General features: G+C 38.8%; 1 protein-coding gene across 1 annotated transcript; it reads right to left on the bottom strand.

Annotated features, from left to right (window-relative positions):
- Positions 1 to 150: 150 nt before the first annotated feature.
- LOC133444608 (B-cell receptor-associated protein 29-like) lies at positions 151 to 5,347 on the bottom strand. Its single transcript, XM_061722466.1, has 8 exons — positions 5,084 to 5,347; positions 3,851 to 3,972; positions 3,543 to 3,643; positions 3,311 to 3,458; positions 3,057 to 3,192; positions 2,132 to 2,228; positions 1,120 to 1,220; positions 151 to 1,023 (listed from the first exon to the last, which is right to left on the bottom strand). Exons 2-8 carry the CDS (start codon positions 3,940 to 3,942, stop codon positions 988 to 990), a joined length of 711 nt encoding a protein of 236 aa, XP_061578450.1. The 5' UTR covers positions 3,943 to 3,972; positions 5,084 to 5,347; the 3' UTR covers positions 151 to 987.
- Between the last annotated feature and the right edge of the window lie 18,486 nt (positions 5,348 to 23,833).

A 23,833-nucleotide genomic window follows, 5' to 3' on the forward strand; every position in this document is an offset into this window, starting at 1 on the left:
TTTTTTCATAGGATGTACCCTTAAAAGAAAAACACAGTTACTTCAGTGATACATATTTATTATTGTAGGTTATTAACTGTCTATGTTACAATTAAACTGTAGTAGACTTTTTTATAATGCAGACACAGGAAAAAAAACTTGTGTAATTTATGACATTGAAAAAAAAAAAAAAAACCCTGCTTAGTTTGCTGGATCATCGCTGGAAGGTTAAGTGTTGTTCGATTTCCTGGATCACAAAAACTCAGCTTTCTTTATCCAAACTGGCATCAGCTGATAAGTCTAAACGTTTGATTTGGAAAGGTCCATACAAGGAAAATGTCTGGCATTATAAATCTTTGTGGAAAATAATCTTAGGATTTGTACATCTCAGGTTTTATTTAAAATAAGGTAATAAAGCCTATTATAGATATTTTACATTCATTTTGTTTGTTATAAAATGTTGTTACTGTAACATAAAAAAATGTGTTTTCAAACTCTTAATTGTATGAAAATATGTTGCATTCACTTGTAAAATGTTATTCTTTATGAATTAACATACATTTTTCTTTTTAAAATCGATTTTCGTTTCTATTTTTCTGAATTAATGAGGTAAGATCTGATGAGGGAAGAAGAAAAAAATCTTCTCGCTCCCAGGGAAACACTCCTCTGGAAATAGTAACTGTATAGCATCATAAATCATGATAGTAGGAAATGTTTTTTTTAAGAATTAAAATATTCTTAACAAAAAGAAAACGTCAACATTTCACAAAAACCATGCAAAAGATATTTCTAAAAGAAAAATGCTGTCGTAAATTTAGAAACATAAAATATAACTGCAATACTACTTTGTCTAATTTCTCTGACATACACTGGCACAAAATGTGTAGAATCACAGAAAAATGATTTGAAAATGGGCCTCTGATGCTACAATATAAAAACAAAAAACAAATGAAGTAAAAGTGTGTGCCGGAGCCGTGAGAAGGCGGACATTTCTTCCTTGGATCCCAGTTATTGATCTTTTTTGTCTTCAGCACTCTGAAGATTCTGTGAGTTAAACAGAAGATTCAGAACAGAAGGACTTTTCTTTACAGGGTGAATTTACGGTGGCTGCTCTGTGATTTGAGCTTGTGATGTGTTTACCTGGAGCTGGTGGTGTTCCCTCAACAGCCGGTCGTACTCCTGCGCCAGGCCTTTGGCCTGCCTCTTCATGGCTTCAAGTTCGGCATTAGACTTCCTCACCGCTTTACACACAACACTCAGTCAGTAAAGTAGGCCTTCATCGCCAGCAGCACAGCTGCATTTACACTCAAGAGGGGACTAGATGTAGTCTAGTGTTTATTGGTCTAATACAGAGGTGTCAAGTAACGAAGTACAAATACTTAAATTTTGGTTATCTATACTTCACTGAAGTAATTATTTTTCAGACGACTTTTTACTTTTACTCCTTACATTTTCACGCAATTATCTGTACTTTTTACTCCTTACATTTTAAAAACAGCCTTGTTACTCTATTTCATTTGGGCCTTTAAATAAAAACTATCCAGTTAAATTGCTCCATCCGGATAGAGTGAATTTGGTTGTGGTTGTTTCAGATGTTCTTGTCCAGTTTTGTTCTTACATCCGTTCCCTCAGATTCCTGCAACTAAACTTGGATGTACATTCCAATAAAGGTTAGGATAAAAGATAACATGCCTCTGAAGTTTGACTTTTTGCACCATTACAATACTTATAGGCAACTAGTCATCATATCTCCTGCTCTCTGAAACACATGTTAATGCTCAATAGTACACATATATGGTTCTTTAATATATTTGCATTATACTAAGACACATTCATTTTCAATGGCTTTTGTCCTTAATGGCTTTTTTCCCCCTTAAATTACTTTTACTTTTATACTTTAAGTATTTTTGAAACCAGTACTTTTATACTTTTACTTGAGTAAAAAACTTGAGTTGATACTTCAACTTCTACAGGAGTATTTGTAAACTCTACTATCTATACTTCTACCTGAGTAATGAATGTGAATACTTTTGACACCTCTGGTCTAATAGTCCCACAATTATTTTGCTGACATGACTATATGTAGCTCTTTGATTTAGAAGGAAAAAAACCTAGCAGCTTAGCCTGTGTGGAGAAAGAGATCATCACAAACCCTCGTCAGCAGCCTTCAGCTGACCAGCCAGCTTCTCAGCCTCCAGCTTCAGCTGTTGTTTTGTTGTCGACATGGATTTTTCCCCTTCCAGTAGTGCCTGAACACAAGGGATCATCCTTAATCACCATGGTAAGCTAATCACTTTACATTTGATGGCATTACACTTACAAAATTGAAATCACAGAAACATGGTTCCTCGCAGAACTCCAGTCAGTGGGGATCCTTGTGAGATTTGTGCTACTGGTTACTAAGGCTGGGCGAAATATGGACCAAAAGTCATATCTCGATATTTTCTAGCTGAATGGCGATACTCGATATATATCGATATTTTTCCTGTGCCATAATTGGGGTTTCCCCCAAAGCATTATAGCATAGCATCTCTGTTAGCTTCATTTTTTTCTGAGGCAAACCCTTAAAAAAACAGTCAGTTTTAATACAAAGCCTCGTGCCAAATGTCACACAGGTACATTTATTAACAGAGGTCTGCACAATATCAAAATGTATAAAACTAATGAAATAAAAATAAATTGCCTGCATATATAGAATAAAAATGCTTCTTGAATAAAATAAAACAAATATCCCTTTCCTGCATAACAATTAAATTAAAATACACTGTACAATTAATACAATGTAGACAGTAACAGGCAGGCTTTTCCACTGAGGTTGACAGTTGTGCAAATAACAAAACATTTGTGCAAATTTCAAATAAAACATTCAAGTCAATTTGTCACAAAATAAGCTATATCAAATTCATATATATATTTTTTTTTTATATAAATCGATATAAACGATATTGTCTCGTACCATATCGCGTTTGAAAATATATCGATATATATTAAAATCTTGATATATCGCCCAGCCCTACTGGTTACAAATACATATATACATACATATAAATATAAAATAGCCTTATTGTGGTTCTCACTTGTTTGAGTGTACGGTTGTCCTCCTGGTGTTGTTTGGTTGCTTTCAAGGCACCGTCCACCTGCGCCTCGAGGCCTGCACTGCTCTCCAGGGTGACAGCAGTCTGGTTTAGCAGGGTCATAATCCGACGCATGATACTGCACGACAGCAAACGCGTCAATCAGTGGGAAATAAAGGCAGTCTGAGAAGCGTCAGGAACTCGTAGGTGAATTTTAGAAGGTGCATCAGTGTGTGAAAGGATAAAATGATACTGACAGCCAAAGGAAAAGAGAAAAGCCACAAATATATAGGTTCCTTTGGGCCCTGAAAAGCTTCATATACACATGGTCATACGAGTTTGGGTTCATTTTAGTATCCTCCATGGGCTCGGGACTTGAGTACTTCTGCACCTCCCGGATGGCATCTGTGGGTTGGCATGGAGACCGAGATATCAGCATACTTAATATCTGTACAACTGAAAGTTTCTGACTTCCTGCAGACTACTCACCGAACAAAAGAACGATGAGGGCTGCGATAATTGCAATGAAACACTTGTTCCAATATGGAGATAACCAGCTCCATATTCTCCAGCTGAAAACCGAACTCCATCTGAAAATGTTTAACAGAGTATGAGTGCAGAACAAGGGGTTAGATGGACAAGGACATGGGCGCCCTCTGCTGGCGACTTATGCAAACTGCATCGTCTTTCAGTTTGAATCTACAGGACAGAGAATTAATTTGTTAGATACTGGGTTGCTGCACGGCACTATGAGTTTTCAGAATAACTTTCATGAGTCAGAGTTTGTGCCTCCGTACCTCTGTGCTGTTATAAAGGGTATACAGAGGATGAGGTTGACCACTATCTCTGCATACAGGAAAAAAGCAACAGCTGTCCACTGGAAAGTCATCGTGATGTGTCAGGATTAAGTGGGTGACTTCTGCGTGGAAAAACAAACAATCATTTGGAAGCAAAAGAAGTAATAACTTTAACCAGAAACTGGCAAATGCTTATTTGCCAACAATATGGGTTGATTAAATTAAACCACTTTGTAAATACTACTGACTAAACGAGCAGTGGCCATCTGCACTGGACATAAAAATGCAGACTACTCTTATTTATTTTCCTTTTATTTCTGCTGTATATGATAATATAGGAAATATTGTCATAAATAGCATAAAATGTCATATACTCACTGGATATTAGGGCTGGGCGATATGGACCAAAAGTCATATGTCGATATTTTCTAGCTGAATGGCGATACTCGATATATATCGATATTTTTTCTGTGCCATAATTGGGGTTTCCCCCAAAGCATTATAGCATTGCATCTCTGTTAGCTTCATTTTTTTCTGAGGCAAACCCTTAAAAAAACAGTCAGTTTTAATACAAAGCCTCGTGCCAAATGTCACACAGGTACCTTTATTAACAGAGGTCTGCACAATATCAAAATGTATAAAACAACTGAAATAAAAATAAACTGCCTGCATATATAGAATAAAAATGCTTCTTGAATAAAATAAAACAAATATCCCTTTCCTGCATAACAATTAAATTAAAATACACTGTGCAATTAATACAATGTAGACAGTAACAGGCAGACTTTTCCACTGAGGTTGACAGTTGTGCAAATAACAAAACATTCGTGCAAATCTCAAATAAAACATTCAAATCAATTTGTCAGAAAATAAGCTATATATATATATATATATATATATATATAAAATCTCGATATATCGCCCAGCCCTACTTGATATTATTGTGGTACATATGCTAACCTTCCATACTGTCTTTACCAGCACACACACACACACACACACACACACACACACACACACACACACACACACACACACACACACACACACACACACACACACACACACACACAAGTACTTCCGTGGCATACATGAAAAGGATCATCTGGAGCTATTTATATATTATATGGGCTATTTTTGGCTTTTACATCTGAATCTTCTCTTACTCATCTGCACAAAAGCTGTTTTGAATTACAAGAATCTGCACCAAGCAGTAAATAACTGTTGGCTTACCGGACAAGCTTGAGTGCTGAGAAGTTACAGTCCAGACGGACGCTCAGCCGAGCTCCCACACAGCGGCAGCAGCTGCTGAGATACTTCAGAAGACCCAGAGTCCTAAATAAAACGGTTGGTTGACCTCCTCCGTCGAAGCGTCTATACTTAATAAAAATCAAAGCTGTAAAAAACTCTCCCAAAGCTTTGTTGTGTGTATAAAACAGAATGAGTGGAAGATGATTGCTTTCACTTGGACCACTTTTTCACCAGTGTGTGTGTGTGTGTGTGTGTGCCAGGGCCATCTCATGTTTCATGTGTCAGTACATAAATAGAGCGGTGTGGATCCCCCAGTTCGACTGACTCACAATGAGGCTGCAAAAAGAAATCTACATACTTTAAATTTGGGCTAATTAAGGCGATAATGATGCAAAACTTTGTGAACCCCTGGTCTAAATTTCTGTGAAAAGCTAAGTGAGTAAAATGTGACTTTATTTCAATAAGACTAACCTTCACGATGACGTATCATTTTTCCAAATCGAGATCTTTCACTCTAAAAACAACAAAAAGTGAAAAGGGTTCATGGCGTTTGAAATATGTTAGTGATCCTGTTTTGAATGAGGGAAGTCTTCCAGAAGGGGTGACAGAAGGGCAAAATTGATCGATTTAAACCGCAACTAAACAATCAGTGCTGTTTTTAGCCCAGCCGGTCCTTCTACAGACGTAGAGAAGGCTGTCCTGACTCTTTTCAGTGTTCTACTCAGCCCATCTTGTCCAAAGTAGCTTTATCATCAATGTTGTGTGACATAGAATCAGTGAGCCAAATGCAGTTGTTGCTAAATATAACGAGATGTGAGTCCAGAGCTGTTTTTCTGCATCAACTATACCAGCTTTGGATTGGATTTTTGGCAGTTCATACGGGCTATTTCAGCTTGAAAGAACCAACTTTAGAGAACAGGAAAAATCAGTTTGGTCTTGTTTCTACTCGAATGGCAGCAAACTCGGTCACATCACAGCTCAGAGAGCAGACTCACAAATCAGCTAACATGTCAGGAAATGCTCTCCTGTGCCCGTGCTTCTGTTAATTGATGCCAAAGTCATTCTGGGATACTCTGCTGCATCAAGTCTACATGAATCTTAAATCTTCATTGGATGTATCGCCATAAAATGGACGGGCCAAGAACTCAACCAGGGAATGTGATGGGCTGGTGACTTGTCCAGGATTTATGACCAAAAGAAGAGCGTTTAAGAGTCAGCACACAGCTTCAGCTGTTACAGCTACAAACCACTGGTGAGGCCTGAAATCTGTGTGCAGTCTTGGACTCAGAGCTGAACCTTCAGAGACACATTAATACAATGACAAAGTCGGTCTTCTACCACCTAAAGAACATTTCCAGGATCAAAGGACTAATGTCTCAGCCGGACCTTGAAAAACTCATCCATGCGTTTATGTTGAGTTGACTTGACCTTGAACTGTGTCTTCACCGGTTTGCCTAAAAAGTCGAGCAGACGGCAACAAATGATCCAGAACGTGATAGGGGAAAAAAGTGCTTCCCATACTTGATGAAAACAAAACTTCTATGAACCTCAGAATAGGTGCAGACTACCACTCTCAGTACTCGAGTTGTAAAAAAAAATCAGGGGGGATGGTGGATTTTATCATATGGGGCCAGATAATTTGTGCTGATTACAAATAATATAATATATTACAAATAATAGCACTGACCAAAACACCTGCAGAAATACTGCAGGAATGACATAGCAGCAGTTAAATGCAGCCTTCTGTAAGCTTTAAATATCCACTGGGCTTACATCAAATACATCAAAACACAACAATAAAAAACACTTTTCTGAACTTATCAATATGACTCTGTCCTTCACAGGATAAGTAAAATGGATCACTGCAAAACTCAAAATCTAAAAAAGAATATTTGTCTTATTTCTAGTTAAAATGTCTTATTTTAGTAAAAAAAAAATCTCATTAGACTTAAAGGGATTGTGACATGAAAAACACATTTTTCTTGATTTTTTGTGTTTTGTTGGGTGTCTTGACATCAATTACACCCAAAAAACAACGAACTTTTAACATTCAGTGTATTGTGTGCTTTCTGGGATTTTCCGCATAACTGTGCAAAAACGGCGCACCTGGTTTGGTGGCGGATCGTTACGTAACGACCCGCTAAATCACCGCCCCCTCCACCCAGCTCCCTGCCTCCTCTCCTCTCCAGCGCACCATAAAGACTGATTTATGGTTCCGCGTTACACCGACGCAGATCCTACGGCGTAGGGTTACGCTACGACGCGCACCATACGCTGAACCCTACGGCGTGGGCTCTGCGTCGATATAACGCGGAACCATAAATGAGGCTTAACAAGGAGCTGTTTAGAGCGTCTTTTGTTCTAATCACCGGAGGAAAACTGCTAAGAAGACCCGCGGCCACTGACTGGACTTAAGATAAGGGGACACTGCTGCTTGCATGCCTTTATTTTTATGATTGTTTGCTGTGGTTCTCCCTGCTGCTCTTCCGTGCATGCTTCGCCTGTCGCTCCGACGCCGCTGTGAGCGTATGGTTGGGCTGGAGGAGGTTTGGAGGAGGAGCGGAGCAATGATTGACAGGAAAGGGGGGAAAGGAAGCATTTTTCACGGCGCAAAAAAACACTGTAATAAAAAGCCAGGAAAAGAGTACTAAGAGTGAAGTTTTTCTTGTTACACTCTTTTAGACACATTTGAGGGATGTTGGCCAAGACTTTTAATAGTGTTAAAAGAATTTTAAAAATGATGTCACAACACCTTTAAAACAAGACTCATCACCGGAAAAAAAAAAACAATTTTCACCTGTTTCAAGTAGATTTTCACTTTAAATAAGTAAAATCTGCCAGTGGAACAAGATTATTTTGCTTGTAATAAGAAGATAAATCTTGTTCCAATGGCAGATTTTTCTACTTATTTCAAGTGAAAATTTACTTGAAACAGATGAAAATTGTCAAATAAGTTATTTCTCTGGTGTTATTTTTCTGGTGATGACTCTAAATGTTGAAATAGCAGTAAAACCAAATTCATTGATGAAATGACGGGATGGGAAGGGGGGATGGCAGTTTCACAGGGGGGATGATTTTGACCGTTTTTATTTCAGGAGGGATGCCATCCCCCCTCAACTCGAGTACTGACTACTCTGCTCAAACAAAATTAGCGGTGGGAACACCAATGTTTTCTCTACTATAATGTATCATCCTTTACGCTTTAATATCAGTACACTCCTCTGTTTCATCGTCATTCTGCATTGAGACGTCTGATGTATGTTCTGACCCTTTTGGATCTATCCATCCATTTTATTATACAAGCTTTATCCTTTTCAGGGTCATGGGGGTCTGCTGGAGCTTATCCCAGCTAATTTCAGGCGGGAGTCAGGGGTTCATCCTGGACAGGTCGCCGGTCCAACAGATGCAACTGTTTAATTAAATCTACTGAAATCTGGATCATCCCTCAAGTTTTATTCTTGGTAAATTGATACTCAGTTTTCAGTCCAGTTATTCACCTAGTTGGAAAGAACGTGTTAAAGAGGTTTAGCAGGTGTTTCCACCACACAGAATGCAGCAGCATTCCCACTAGAACAGGGGTCGGCAACCCAAAATGTTGAAAGAGCCATATTGGACCAAAAACACAAAAAACAAATATGTCTGGAGCTGCAAAAAATTAAAAGTCTTAGAATGAAGGCAACACAAATTTATTTTCGAGATTTCGAGATAAAAGTCGAAATGTTAAAATTAATGTTGAAGTACAATCTTGAGAAAAAAGTTGAAATGTCGAGAAAAGTCGAAATTTCGTGAAAAAAGTCGAAATGTTAAGATTAATCCTGAGATCTTCAATCTTGAGAAAAAAGTCGAAATGTCGAGAAAAGTCGAAATGTTGAGGAAATAGTCAAAATTTTGTGAAAAAAGTCGAAATTTAGAGAAAAAAGTCGAAATGTCGAGATTAATGTTGACGTACAATCTCGAGAAAAAAGTCAAAATGTCGAGAGAAAAGTCTGTCGAGAAAAAAGTCAAAATTTTGAGACAAAAGTTGAAATGTCGAGATTAAAAAGGAAAGGAAAAAGGAAGAAAAAAGAGAAGGGAAAAAAGGAAAGGAGAAAAAGAGGAAAAGAAAGAGAAAAAAAGGCAAAAAAGGTCAAACATTTTTGAAAAAGCTCCAGGAGCCACTAGGGCGGCGCTAAAGAGCCGCATGCGGCTCTAGAGCCGCGGGTTGCCGACCCCTGCACTAGAACTAAGAAAGTGTACCAGATCACCCTGATTCTGCGGTCCACACAATGGCTCCCTGTATCTCAAAGAACATACTTCAAAATACTTCTGTTAGTTTATAAATCACTGAATTCTTTAGGACCAAAATACATGTCAGAGAATTGTTGCTGCCATAGCAACCATGGTTCAGGTCCGCTCCGTGTCCTCAGAATCAGAACCAAACATGGAGAAGCAGCATGAAGCTTTTATGCTCCACAGATCTGGAACAAATGTCCAGAAAACTGCAAGAACGCGTTAAGGAATCCTCAGTTCCTTTAAATCAAGGTTAAAAACTCATTTGTTTACAGCTGCTTTTGACTGAATTATTATAACCCTCTGAATTTAAAAGTGAAACACTGTTAATTGCAGAACTGCACCCTAACTCTAGCTGAAGTCTACTGTAACTTGTCTTCTTTGTGCCACAGCAGTGTAACTCGTCATCTTTTTTTCCTCTTTACTTTCCACGTGTTCACTTAGTGAAGTGCCTTGAATCGCCGTGTTGCCGTACAAATAAACTTGTCTTGCCAAAGACAGCTGAGACTCCACCTGAGCCCGAGTAGAAAGAAGCTGCTTCAGATAATGGAAAGATGGATGAACGGATGAACAGAGGGATGTGTGCATCAGTCCTATAAATCCTTCTCTCCACTTTTGTCAAGTATTCTTACGGTACTTAGAATATCAATTGACTTGTTTATGCCTTATCACTAAAGTTTAAGGGATTTCACACGTGTAGTATTATAATCTTAAAGAGAATTATTTCCCAAGGTGAAGCTGAAAAGACTGCAGTGGTGTTGTAGCTGGGTGTCCAAATAACTCACTTAAATACTTCAGCTGTCCAGTATACAAGACAAGTGCCACTTAGAGAGAGATTTCATCACTGGCTATCTGTAAAATTGAATTTTACATCCTTCTCATGTCGAGAAGCGGAGGCTCAGGTTTTAGTTTTTAGGCTGTAAGGACATTAAATCTGCACGATCCTCCTCGGGCAGATTTTAAGGTGTGAATAACATCGTTTTCCAGAAATAGAAGCCTTCTTTTCTACCTCTTAAATTGTATTTATTTATCTATTCATTTACAGACAGTTTTCCCTTGCTACCATATATTCACTTTTCAGAAACCGCGTAAAGCTCCAGGAGGGGGAGATGTTGCATCATGACAAAATACAGTTTTTCCATGGGGACTGGTGATATTTACAGAATTTCAAGAGTGTGGTAACAAACAGAGTTTATAAATAGGGCACTGAAATGCTAATAATAAGCCTATTTCCGAGGATCACACATCATCAGATGGAACAGGAAACAGTTCATTTCATGTACAAACTGCCTTGTTTTTTGCTCATAAACATACGCTGCCTATTTTTATTTCTTTGTTGGCGCAGCTAAAACACTAGGGACCGTTCGTATACTTTGCCCTTTTCAATGTGCTCAACTTGTGAAGTGTACTCACTTGGGCGTCCTGTGTGGAAGCGCCTGATAGCTTTGACTGCGCGTCTCAGGAGTGCTCAGCAGCCAAATGTTTACAGCTGCACCCTGTCAAAGCTTTTCGAGGGCGGATGAAAAGACTATGGCAGAAGTGAATGTGCTTCACTTGCTCCTCATCCTTTTAGACGCTGCATCAGACTGTATTTAGAGCCCTCACAGAGAGGCATCTGTAATGACTTTCACCGGGCGCCACCTGCACACCTGCCTGACCCTGTAATCACTCAAGGAGCCAATCATGTAGCAAGAGCGCATTGTTTGACAATTATATAAATCTGGGTTGAGGCTAAACAATTTCTGGTCAAATCAAATATGCAAAGAGAGGCAGAGGAAAAAAAGCAATCTCAAACGTTTTGAGCATGACGTCCAGCAGTCCCTCGCGGTAATTCAACAAGGTAGAAAATGTATTGAGTTATTTATCTCATTATTCCACTTACAACATAAAGTCATAGCTGTAGCTGAAGGTGGCAAGATAGAAGGCATATTTGGATCTAATGTGGGCCACTTTTGGCACTTCTGACTCAGTTATGGCGCTGGTAGATGCTATAAGGGGCAGATGCTTCCCAAAGTAAGTGAACTGAGTCAAACGACACGTGTCGTACGAACCAGAAATTTCATAACCTGGTGTAGGGCTGGGTGATATATCAAGATTTTAATATATACCGATATATTTTCAAACGCGATATGGTACGAGACAATATCGTTTATATCGATTTAAAATTTTTTTTTTTTTTTAATGATTTTGATATAGCTTATTTTGTGACAAATTGACTTGAATGTTTTATTTGAGATTTGCACAAATGTTTTGTTATTTGCACAACTGTCAACCTCAGTGGAAAAGTCTGCCTGTTACTGTCTACGTTGTATTAATTGCACAGTGTATTTTAATTTAATTGTTACGCAGGAAAGGGATATTTGTTTTATTTTATTCAAGAAGCATTTTTATTCTATGTATGCAGTTACATGGTATGGTTGTATGGCAGTTAATTTTTATTTCATTTGTTTTATACATTTTGATATTGTGCAGACCCCTGTTAATAAAGGTACCTGTGTGACATTTGGCACGAGGCTTTGTATTAAAACTGACTGTTTTTTTAAGGGTTTGCCTCAGAAAAAATGAAGCTAACAGAGATGCTAACAGAGATGCTAACAGAGATGCTAACAGAGATGCTATGCTATAATGCTTTGGGGGAAACCCCAATTATGGCACAGAAAAAATATTGATATATATCGAGTATCGCCATTCAACTAGAAAATATCGCCCAGCCCTAACCTGGTGTGGATATGGGATACCAAAAGTGAGTGAGTTGTGAGAGCCAAGCACGGCCCAAAGGCTCAAAGACGTCCAGAGGATGTGGGCCGGGTTTATCTAGCCACAACACTCACCTTGAGTCAATGCTGTCAGTTACTGCCGAATGTTGGTCGAAGAAAAGTGCAGATACGTGCCGTGTTGGGGTCAAACAAGCTACCGGAGTAAAAAAAAAAACAAGCTCACTTGTTACTTTAACGCTTTGCCTTCAGCCAACTTCAGTTTGGTGCCAACTTCACACAAACCTTCCATCCTCTTTGGGCCATTTCTAGACAAAGGTAAACATTTAGCTTCTTTCTTAAAATGAACTACACTCGCCAACGTTTGACGTGGATCAAAACATGTTATCAGGTGTCCAAAGACAAGATCCGTTACTGTTCAAAATCCTTACGTAACACGTCAGTGTGTCGCTGACAACTGTACATGCATCTACCTGGTCATCTGTCAGTCACAGACACAAATACCAGATATCTACGGAGCTGTTTTTAGTTGGCAGGAGGATGTTTGCCAGATGTTTGTTAGGTTCCTCCTAGCAGATCTGTTATGTTCCATCCTCGAGTAACTGCGTTATAATATTGTTGTAAACTGAGCCCAAGTACTTTCTGTTAAAGGCAAACAGATAAGAATGTGTGTTCCCTTCAAAACCATAAGAGTATCAGTAACTGCATAATGGAGGACCTGATAAAACAAGGTAAGTATGTTTATAGATGGCCTTTAGTGCAAGTCAGTAAATTTCTCTTTAACTTGTCCCACATGCTTCGTATAAAATTCTCCACCGGAGCCAAATAACCTTTAAATGAATAAATCAACAGCTGCCAAAAAGGCAAATAAAGTCTGGCGCTCACGTACTGCTGCATTTTCTTTAATTAACAGTTGATGTATGCGTTGATGCAGAACAGCATGTGAAATGATGGATCCAGGTTTTTGGGGGGCTTTTATTTGACATTTACTTAAGATAGAAGGATTCTGTATCTTTATGGACTCGAAACAACTGTGACTCTCTAAACTACACCATGAGACAAAAACCCAAAGGTTTAACATTTTCATTTACTTTCTTTGTTTACGCCTCTGATCTCTGTGCTGCTATGAATCACACAACTGACAGTAATATGAGTATTCCTGCATGTGACAGTGTTTGACTGGCTGGCATCAAAATCTGCCATGCAAGCTGCACCAAATCATCTTATTCTCATTTCGTACGGCTGATAATTTATGTAAACATTTTGCTACCTCTTCTTTTATTATTTAAATTAAGTGGAAGTAGCTTATACGTTTATTGTTGTTAGACATTGTGTTGAATATCAAAAGGTTGAAGAAAATCCTGCCCGATGAGATACGAATTTATTTCTAATTGAGACTGAAATAAAAAATGTACTGGATATTATTTGCTTTCAGTGAATCGTGTCCTGAATTTATAGGCAAGGCAAGTTTATTTCTATAGCACAGATTATACTGGAGTAGACTGGTCAATCTTATCTTTGTGGACAGCTATGGTATCGTTACTTACCTGAATGAGTCATTTCATAGAGTAGACTCGTGGAAATGAGCATAAGGGCTTAATTATTTGTGCATCAGACATTTGGACAGGCTTGTTAAAAAAATCCAGGTCTATGCATTTCCAAACTTTTGACAGGTAATACATATGAATAAGAGTTGTTTGTCTCTGTAAGAGTGAGAGAATGAATAAGAAACACATGGTTGAAGGAATGCAGAGCTGAAGGGCATGAATAGTAAATTTAATTTCTTTTTTTCTATTAAAGACGTTCCTCTTAACACGATAACAAAGGAAACAAAACTCTGAAGGCAAGGAGAGCCAGCAGGAGACAGGTGAGGATCATGGCAACAAGGGGAACAACACGGCGAGCATGAAAAATGGACAAGCAGGAGGAAGAGGAAAGACGAGGCGATATAATTGACCCACGGGTGTGAAAAAGTCAGTGTGAGGCAGACTCAAGCAGGGTGAGAAGGCCGAACGCTGAAAAATAAGGCACAAAACAAAACAGAGAAAAACAACATAAAACAAAAAAAAATAAAATTAAAGCTGCAAGCAGCGATGAACGGGCCCTCGCACCCTTGTGCACGTTCAGGCGTGCTGCAGTGGAAGCGCTTGTATGACTTGCATGTAGATTCTTCAGGCCTGGACGTTTAGCGGATGACACCACCCACGACTCTCTATACCAAACCATTCAAAAGTTATGGCAGAAAATAGCAACTATCAGATATCGACCAATCAGAAGAAGGGGCGGGGTTAATTTGCACCAATTATGTTCAAGGACTCAATACCGAGTCCGATAACACCACCCACGAGTCTTTACGTCAAACCATTCAAAAGTTATGGCAGAAAGTAGGAACTATTAAATATGGACCTACCAGATGAAATGGGGGCGGGCTTTTTGGCGTCTAGCGTCGCCACAGTAACGCTTTTGACTGAGAAGAGTAATGTGCATCGTCGCAGGATCGAGACGCACATTTATATGTATAACACACCTGGGTGCTCGTTACAGTTCGGGCGAAGAAGCGTCTGAAGAAATGGCATAAATTGCGGCAAAATTACACGATTAATTCAAAATGGCCGACTTCCTGTTCGGTTTCGGCCATGGCGAAAATTTGGTGACTTTTGGGGCACGTTTAGGGGGGGCAAAAAGGCCCTCATTTCGTCGGAAGAAGGAAGAAAAAAAAAAATTCCTACAGATACAATAGGGCCTTTGCACTGTAAGTGCTCGAGCCCTAATAAACATAAAAAGGAAATTACAATCAAAATCACATTAAATCACTCTGAAACACCTACACTCATGCAAAAATGAACCTTTACTGCTTCCACCAAACTTAGAGGATATGTTGCAGCCAGGAGCTACTAATTATCATTCCTTGATTAACTGATCATCACTCCATGTTCAGACCTCCATAAAAGCAGATATGGCACTTTGCTGATCTGGTGAATTTAGGCATTTGGTAACAAAATGCCAAGAGGGATAGACATAAGTGACCAATTTTTCCAGTTTGTGGCAGCAAATTCGCCACAAAATTAAATCCCACAATGCTCAAAATACACACACACATAAAAAAAAAACCCATGACAAGACCACTGAACAGGTATGGTTTGTTTGTAAAGGTTACCAGAGCAAGCCTCTTCTACAGTGTGTGGCAGGGTGGAGGTGCAGCCACTCAGGTGATGGGGCACAGGTGTGCTCCATCAACCTCTCCACCCTGCTTGCCTTGATAAGGAGCAGCTGCACTCCAGGGGGGGGCCTGCTGTTGGAGAGGGTGCTGCTTGTGTGTTCTAAATAAAAGAGTTTCTGCACGAAAACCCCGTGTCCTCTCTGTCCTGTCGGTCGGCCCCCGTAGCACTCGCCCTGCTACACAGTGTATATAACAAAACAAAAGCAAAACCGAGGTTCACAAAAGGTCTATGTTAGAGTGGTGGGAATAGTTAAGAACCAACGCTTTGGAATGGCCTCAAAGTTCAGACCTCAACCCAATTAAAAAAATCATACCGGAAACAAGTACCTCGACCTACTGCTGCTAAAGATTTATCTACAAGCTGTTGACTCATGAAGGTACTTATTGTTGCTTGCTGCACACATCTTTCCCTTTTTGACTTAAATGTTGTCCAATTAAAGACAGCACAGTAAAAAACAAAATTAGTCATATTTTGTGTTTCATATGAGTCTTCCCTCCCAGTGTTTCCTCTAGGATTTTTTTCAGCAGCAGGGGCAGTTTGTCCAGTAGTCGCTGAGGCGTAAAGAAATGACACTCGACTCCGGATTTTACTGTCACAAACTATTTATTGAGTGGCCAGTTGAAAGTGGCATTTTCAAGGCTGAATGTAAAACTAAAAACTAAATAAATAAAAAAAATATTCCTTTACAGAGTATCAGTGGCAAAGTTTGCACCCAGGCTCAGAACACTGGATTTTTCTTTTTTTTCTTTTTTGGTAAAACAGCTTTTAAGGCTCTGGTGTATGGAAGTTCTTCAACAGGTCGGTGCTCAGTAGCATCCAGCTGCAAGGTGACCTCTCCTGCGTGATGCCACTTTCAAGGTGGTGCTCTCACGGGTAATTAACATCGTATTAACCCCCCACTCCCAAAAAAAGGACATACAGAGCAAGTTAGTTGTCCGTAGCTCACCTTAGTATTCGCGATTATCTGACCTGGTGCGGGACGCTGCTGTATGAAGGTGGATACATGTATGTATATATGACGCTTTATGTCTTCATAGGTTTTGTTTTCTTGGGATCTTAAATCATTTATTTTGTTATCACTGGAAAACATGGGAAAATGATCTAGTTTTCACGAGAAAACGGAGGAAAGTTATCATGAGAAACAGAGGCATTATCGTGATATCACGGGGAAATGATCTCGTTGTCACAGGAAAATGGAGGAAATAAAATATGATCAATATAAATATTGGAAAAATGTTTTCTCTTTTTCAACTTCTTAAGAATTATAAAATAATAAAAAAAAAACTAATTCATACTTTTCTTTGTTTCAGAACCAAGCTGACATGATGCAACAGACACCCTTAGCAAAGAAAAATATAAATATGAATTGCAAAAATAAACAAGACATGTAAATTCTGACATTTACTTGTCAACCCACATGATGTACGCACCTCGATTCATCCGTCCACACAACATTAACCTTTGACTGTTCTCCTTGTAATGCATCATCTTGCATGTTAGAGCATTTGTCTCTTTTTTTACAGCTTTGCTTTACTGAAAAAATGACATTGTATATCATACAATATCAAGATCACAAGACTGAGACAGCTTCTGAATCCACATTCTTATAAAGGCTTTGGACTAGTCCACCTTAAAATATATTGTGTACTTTTATTGATTGAATAAGAAAATATGGCAAAATGATCATTCAGAATGTATTTTCTGAGACCTTATACTCCATTATTTTCTATTAATACCATTTCACGCATATGCAGATGGATATTTGCCGGCAAACAACATTAGTAATTTGGTAATTTTAATTAATAATTTAGTCTGCAAAAATCAAAAAAAGAAAAAAAAAGAAAGCTAATGATATTTGTATTTCACTTGTTCTAACCTTGCAATTATTAATAACCTGCATCTCTCTCTAATGTGTAATAAAAAAGATATCAAGAATAAAGCAGGAAGATTCGTTTTTATAATAATTTTGCAATGCGTTGGATTTAGTAAAGATCTTTTGAGTGTGAATATTCCTGATTTTGTTTTACTAAGATGTTATTGCGGGTGAATTGATATCCCGTCATGAGGAGAGAAGTGTGGTGGTAGAACCGGGAGACAGCCGTCATCACAGAGAGGAGAGATGGAGGGCAGAAATCCTGTCTCTGCTGTCTCTCGTGCACGTCGGTTGACACTCTGTCAATGCCTGATAAAACAACTGGACAGACTCAGTATGGTTGTAGCTATAACCTCACAAACACAAGGCGTACACAAAGCTGGATGGAATGTACACACATGCACTCACACGGACAGGGCTTGCAGCTATAACACTAAACTTTTGATTTCTTTTTGTCCTTAAACATTTTTGGTTAAGCACGTTAAGAAAATGCCATACGCCCCCTTTTATCTGAGTCACAATATCCTAAAGGAACGTTTTCACAAAATCAAGGCAAATTTTTATAAATGTAAGGTTCGTCTCCACTAAATGAGATGGAAAGTTGCTTATCCCTGTTCAGCCACCCAGGATTTATTTGTTCTATTCAAAAAAGCTTAGATAAGAAAAGGAGGGCACTTGTGCCGTAAAGTGTCTGCTCTCTACTGATAAAAGCAGAGAACCGTATTGTAAAAGGGGCTAATTTGAAGGCAGGATGTGTGTTATTTTCCCCTGCACCAACACAATAATGCCATTAAGGTCATCGCAGGTGGAGGTCATGCGCCATTGTCTCATTCTGCCTTTGATTCCTGGTTTCTGTCTCTGCCAAAGACCTTCTTGTCCGGAGATTATAGGTTTTTATCAAAGTCATACATCTTCCGACTCTATGAAATGATCTTCCATCTCTCTAAATGCAGCTTGGTGAGAGTAACATTTGGAAAATGACCACGAGCAACAATTTGTCAAGCTGTGCTGTCTGGTGTGCTCAATTCACCTTCTTTTTCTCTACAGTAGCAGAATTACAGTTGAGTGTTCGCTGACCTAATGCAATAGAGGCTCCATACAGACAGAGTAATGTGATTTCCCGGGCTTTTATTCTGTGTCTGTGGCTAGATAGAGAAGGGCTCTGAAGAGCTGGCATCTGAATCGGGGCTGGCTGCCTGAGAGAAGCAGCCATTGACAGAGAGATAGGAGGACATAATGTATGTGTTGGGGACAACAGCAAACGGTGACCTTGATGTTGGCTAGAGGGGACAGGCGGGAAGCAATAGTACCTGCCAGGGTCGGGTGATTCTAATAAATCTCACACTGAGGCATTTCTACGCCTTTAATGGCTACGTAGTAGTATATGGACCTCGCTCTGCACACTTTTTATTCTCTTTTTAGTTAATTGTGTTAAAGAGCACATCAACAAGGGCTATGGATCTGCTGTTTCTGCATTACCTTCACTTGTCAAATATTGAACATAACTTTAAAATGACCTTCTTTTTGTCTTATGAAAATGACACTGATTACATACTGTACAGTCAGTATAAATAATACCATCTACTCTGTCTATAGAAGAAGAGAGTAAGTGTCTGACTTGGTTAACTTGTCATATTTTTATTTAACACATATGAAGCCAAAATAAAGCCATGTGAGTATCTCTTCACTACTTACACAGGATGTAGGAGTCTAAATTGGGACCAGGTGGGTCTATTTGTCAGCTTTTGCTGAACTGATCATCAGCAAGTGTCTATGCCTCTATAAAAGCAGATGTTTTGTCAGGTTGCTGGTCTGAAGCCTTCATGCGTGTTATAACACGATGCCAAGGAGGAAAGCAGAGGTGTCAAGTAACAAAGTACAAATACTTCGTTACCTTACTTAAGTAGAAATTTTGGTTATCTATACTTCACTGGAGAAATTATTTTTCAGACGACTTTTTACTTTTACTCCTTACATTTTCACACAATTATCTGTACTTTTACTCCTTACATTTTCATGCAATTATCTGTACTTTTTACTCCTTACATTTTAAAAACAGCCTCGTTACTCTATTTCATTTCGGCCTTTAGTTTTGTTCTTACATCCGTTCCCTCAGATTCCTGCAACTAAACTTGGATGTACATTCCAATAAAGGTTAGGATAAATGATAACATGCCTCTGAAGTTTGACTTTTTGCACCATTGCAATACTTATAGGCAACTAGTCATCATATCTTCTGCTCTCTGAAACACATGTTAATGCTCAATAGTACACATATATGGTTCTTTAATATATTTATATTATACTAAGATGCATTCATTTTCAATGGCTTTTGTCCTTAATGGCTTTTTTCCCCCTTACATTACTTTTACTTTTATACTTTAAGTAGTTTTGAAACCAGTACTTTTATACTTTTACTTGAGTAAAAAATTTGAGTTGATACTTCAACTTCTACAGGAGTATTTTTAAACTCTAGTATCTATACTTCTACCTGAGTAATGAATGTGAATACTTTTGACACCTCTGGAGGAAAGACATCAGCAATGATCATAGAGAAGTAATTGATCAAAGTTCTGGGAAGGTTTATAATGCCGGTGGGATCCATCATTCTACACTGAGAAATATTATTTACAATTCAAGACAGTTGCCAATCTTCCCAGGAGTGAACTCGAATATAAATCCCAACAGCTACGTACCTTGGAAAACACTGCGCTAGTAAGGCCTGGGAGGAAAATGAACATGGCTGCATTATCTGAGCAGGACTTCTGGAGCAATGATGCATGGACAGGCAAAATAAAAGAAGAGATGTCTGGCCATAATGCAAAGTGGGACATTTGGTGGAAACTTAAGGAGGCTTTTGAATACAAGTGCTTCAAAGTAGCTGTCAAGCCCGGTGGTGGAGTGGTGGTGACTGGGGTTTGTTTTGTAGCCACGTGCCAAGAACTCCTCTGTTTATCAGAGTCAAATGTGAAGCCATCTGTGGGATCTGTCTGACAGCTAAAGACTGGTTCGGTTCTGGTCAGGCACAAGAACAATGATCCTACACAAATGTACAGCAGAAGGGCTGACAAGAGAAAAATCAGGTGTTGTAATGGATTTGTAAGGTGTACTTTTGTATTTTTTTTTCAATGCAAAACATTTTATTTCTAAAGCTTTATGTTCAAGACCAATAAATGCAAGACAAACACGCGACTGTAGTGAACAAAAACACCAGGATTTCTTGCTTTTACTATAAAAACAGGGTTCTGGAGACAGAACCAGTCTAACATGTTCCTCTACAGCTGACACTTTCTCATGTCTGCTCTTAGTCAGCCTTTTAGAATAAATCTGCACTAATCAGCCGAACATGCAGCCATTACGATCGGCTTATGCAATGTTGTTTTTGCTGCCAAAAGACCAAGCACGTAAATACTTAAGACGAGTTCAAAGAGATGTATAAATCATTTTTCTGCAGAGAATAACAAGGAAGGAAATGCTTGCCATGGATTACAGTATATGCTCAGAAAACAATAAAAAGTCTGAAAGATGATGGCAGAGGAGATGATTCTGACCACTTCATAAGCTTGAGAGTGCATTATTCCCTGACTGATGAGAGACGCATGTGTGGTTTTGAATGTTTCATGTGTAGAAAAGAAGCGTCTGGGATTAGTGTTTTTACAGTGTCTTACAGGCTTTTAATGCTTAAGGTATAAAATGTGTAAATCTCAAACGAGATACTTTTATCACAAGTTGACATATAGTTCATCCATCCATCCACTATTTTTATACTTTTCTTTAACTTATTGTTTGTTATGTTATGTTTATTTATGTTCATGTTTACTTTTATGTACATCGTGAGCTAAGAAGTCAAATTCCTTGTTCTGATTCTGATTCTGATTCTGAAGAATTGGCCTGTTTGAGCCTCTCCCAGTCATCTTTGGGTAAGAGCAGGGAATATCAAACAGAAGAAATGAACACAATTTGCTAACGTAAGCCGTTAAAGTCTTGTTGGTGCTGCAAATAAAAACTCAGAAATCCTGAAAGTTTCAAGTTTATACAGACAGATATGTTCCGGTACAGTGGCATATTTTTTATTCTATAAGACATTACATTAATGCACAGGGCTTTGTATTTATAAATACGTCAACGTAGAAAAGTTTTTGATGGTCAGAGTTTTATAAAGGATATTGATTTTTAAATATGATTTGTCTAGCCATTGATCTGACTGTGTGCTATCGTGGGTTTGCTTCAGCCTGATCATTGGACTGGGACCAGCTTGTAAAAATCACGCCTTCGGCAAAAAAAAAAAAGCCCTTGTTCCCTTTTTTATTTTTGTAAGGAAAGGAACCCTCTCCTGTTCAAACGTCTCTTCAGACCTGTGCAGTAGCCTCGATACAGCTCTGCCCACAGCTGCCAGTTAAACAGCTGCGTGTCGGACACGAACCAACAGCTTGGAGTGTGGTAAGAATAACTCTCCTGGGAATGTGGTTGTGTCTATGCCACGGACATGATTAGTAATTAGAACTCTTAATACAACTGTACATGCTCCCATCTGTGGTAAGAAATTAATTAAAAAATAAACGTAAACAGAGCAAAGGCAGAGCATCATGAGTGACATCCCGAGTCCAGAGAACAAGTTAAAGAGATTCAAGTTATATCACAGTTCCATTCAGGAAACACAACATTCCAGCTGCTCCCCTTTTTACATTTCACACCAACATGCTGGGCTCGTCTGGCTGTGAATGTCAAAAGACATGCTGTTGTGAAAGAAATAAAAGTGGCTCTGTCAGAACACCAGAATTACACATCACAGATCGTGTTCAATTTTGTGAAAATCCCAACAGTCACATTTGTACTATGGCTTTCCTTATCCTTGTGATGGGCGTGTCTGAGCGACGCTGTGAAGAATATTTATGTTGAAGCCACTTATGTCTGAGGGGTCAGGATTGATGAAATGCCATTTGGTTTTGACTGATGAAACCATAAATACTATGCACCACATGTGCTGGACCTAGAACCCAATCAAAATATGGTAACAAGTATTGAAAAAAAAAAGGAAGAATAAAGAAGCAAGAAATAAAGTGAAATTGAGGCATTAAATGATCCATGTCTGACAGCATTGTTTGGTGCGCACTGTGTGCTGAGAAAAACCATATGATATGTCAGTGGCTGTTAAACTTTTCCTTCTCCTCATGCAGCTTCAGTATCAAGTGAAAATGGACACAAGCCAGATCATCAGACTTTCATCATCATTGTGCATTTCTGCACAGAAAACAAATTAAGACCTCAAAGTCTAATTACCATAAATTGTATTTGTCTTTGAGAGGTAATTTCGGAATGTAATCAATAACAATTATTTCGTTTCATGATCCCTAACAAAGTGTGGAATAGCGCCGGATATTTAAGCAGAGATCTAATTTACAGCACCTGCCCCGGGGGACTAGAATATTTTTAGTAGTTTATCATAAATGAGGCCATACAGTGCAGGTCTTCCTTCCAAAATTAACTCAGTACTATAAATGTATTCATGTTAAAGCTATCCTGTGGTTAAATGTGTCATCTTATAGGTCAGTTCCTCTGCCCTGTCAGTTAATCTGTTGTTGGCCGTGATCCCATCTCCACTCTCAATCAGATGTGCCCTCGAGGCACCGTGACTCCCTGTTTAAAACAGGGCCATAAAAAACCTCGCCTGCATCAATATTCCCATATCAATTCTCTGTGCTGTGCTACAAACCAGACGCCGGCAGCAACAGAAGCATTTGATTGAGGTTGTGTAATCACTCCGGTAGCTGACAGCCTTGTGCTCCCTGGATTTAAAGGGTTCTTTGCTTTTCTACTGCATATACATGACAGGAAAGGTGCTTAAGTATTATAACTGAGATATAATTAAGACAGCATGCACGTGGACGTGAACCTTAACATGTAACGTGTGGAAAAGCTCTGTACACCTCCACTTAATCCTTGAATTCCTCACACTGAGGATTTAGATGAAGTGCACCCCAATGCTACCAAAGCATGGCTTTATGTGCTAATAGATAATGTAACTGGGAATATAGATTCGGTGTTACGGAACAGACAGGATGTTAAACACGCTGGCAGTTTTTGTTTTTCTTGCACGTTTTTACTTCTGACACTCATCTGCAGTGCTATGAATAAATTATTCCTTAGTTGGGGCAAAGTTGTCAACTACACAAGATGAGCCAACAAAGCAGTGCTATCACCAGCCAACTGCAGCCACTTCAAAATACAACTCTGACAACTAATGGAAAGTGTTCACAAACAGTAGTCATACACAGGCATAGAAGAAAAGGCTTCTTATCTGCAATGCAGAGTGGTCATTTATGTATTTATTCTAATATAGTGGATATTTGCTGTAGTCCGTTTGATCTGATTGTTTTCAGAACATTATTGAGTAGTTGTTGCAAGCATTGAATATTGTGAAAAGAGATTAATCGAACAAGAATTTCACTTCACGTTTCACAATTGAGCAGGAAGGAGGAGATAGATTTAGATAATGGACTGATAGAGGGATGTGTTCAGTGTTCTCTCGTTCGGTATAGCTGCTGTTCCACAACAATACTATATATGATCCCTTCAAAATGAAGCAACTGCAGATTTAATGATTGACGTGAAATGGGATGAAAAGAATTTTGGGAGTGGGTCAAGTTTGTGCGAT

This window comes from Cololabis saira, chromosome 5 (genome assembly GCF_033807715.1).
Source record: "Cololabis saira isolate AMF1-May2022 chromosome 5, fColSai1.1, whole genome shotgun sequence".
In the NCBI taxonomy this organism is placed as follows: Eukaryota; Metazoa; Chordata; class Actinopteri; order Beloniformes; family Belonidae; genus Cololabis; species Cololabis saira.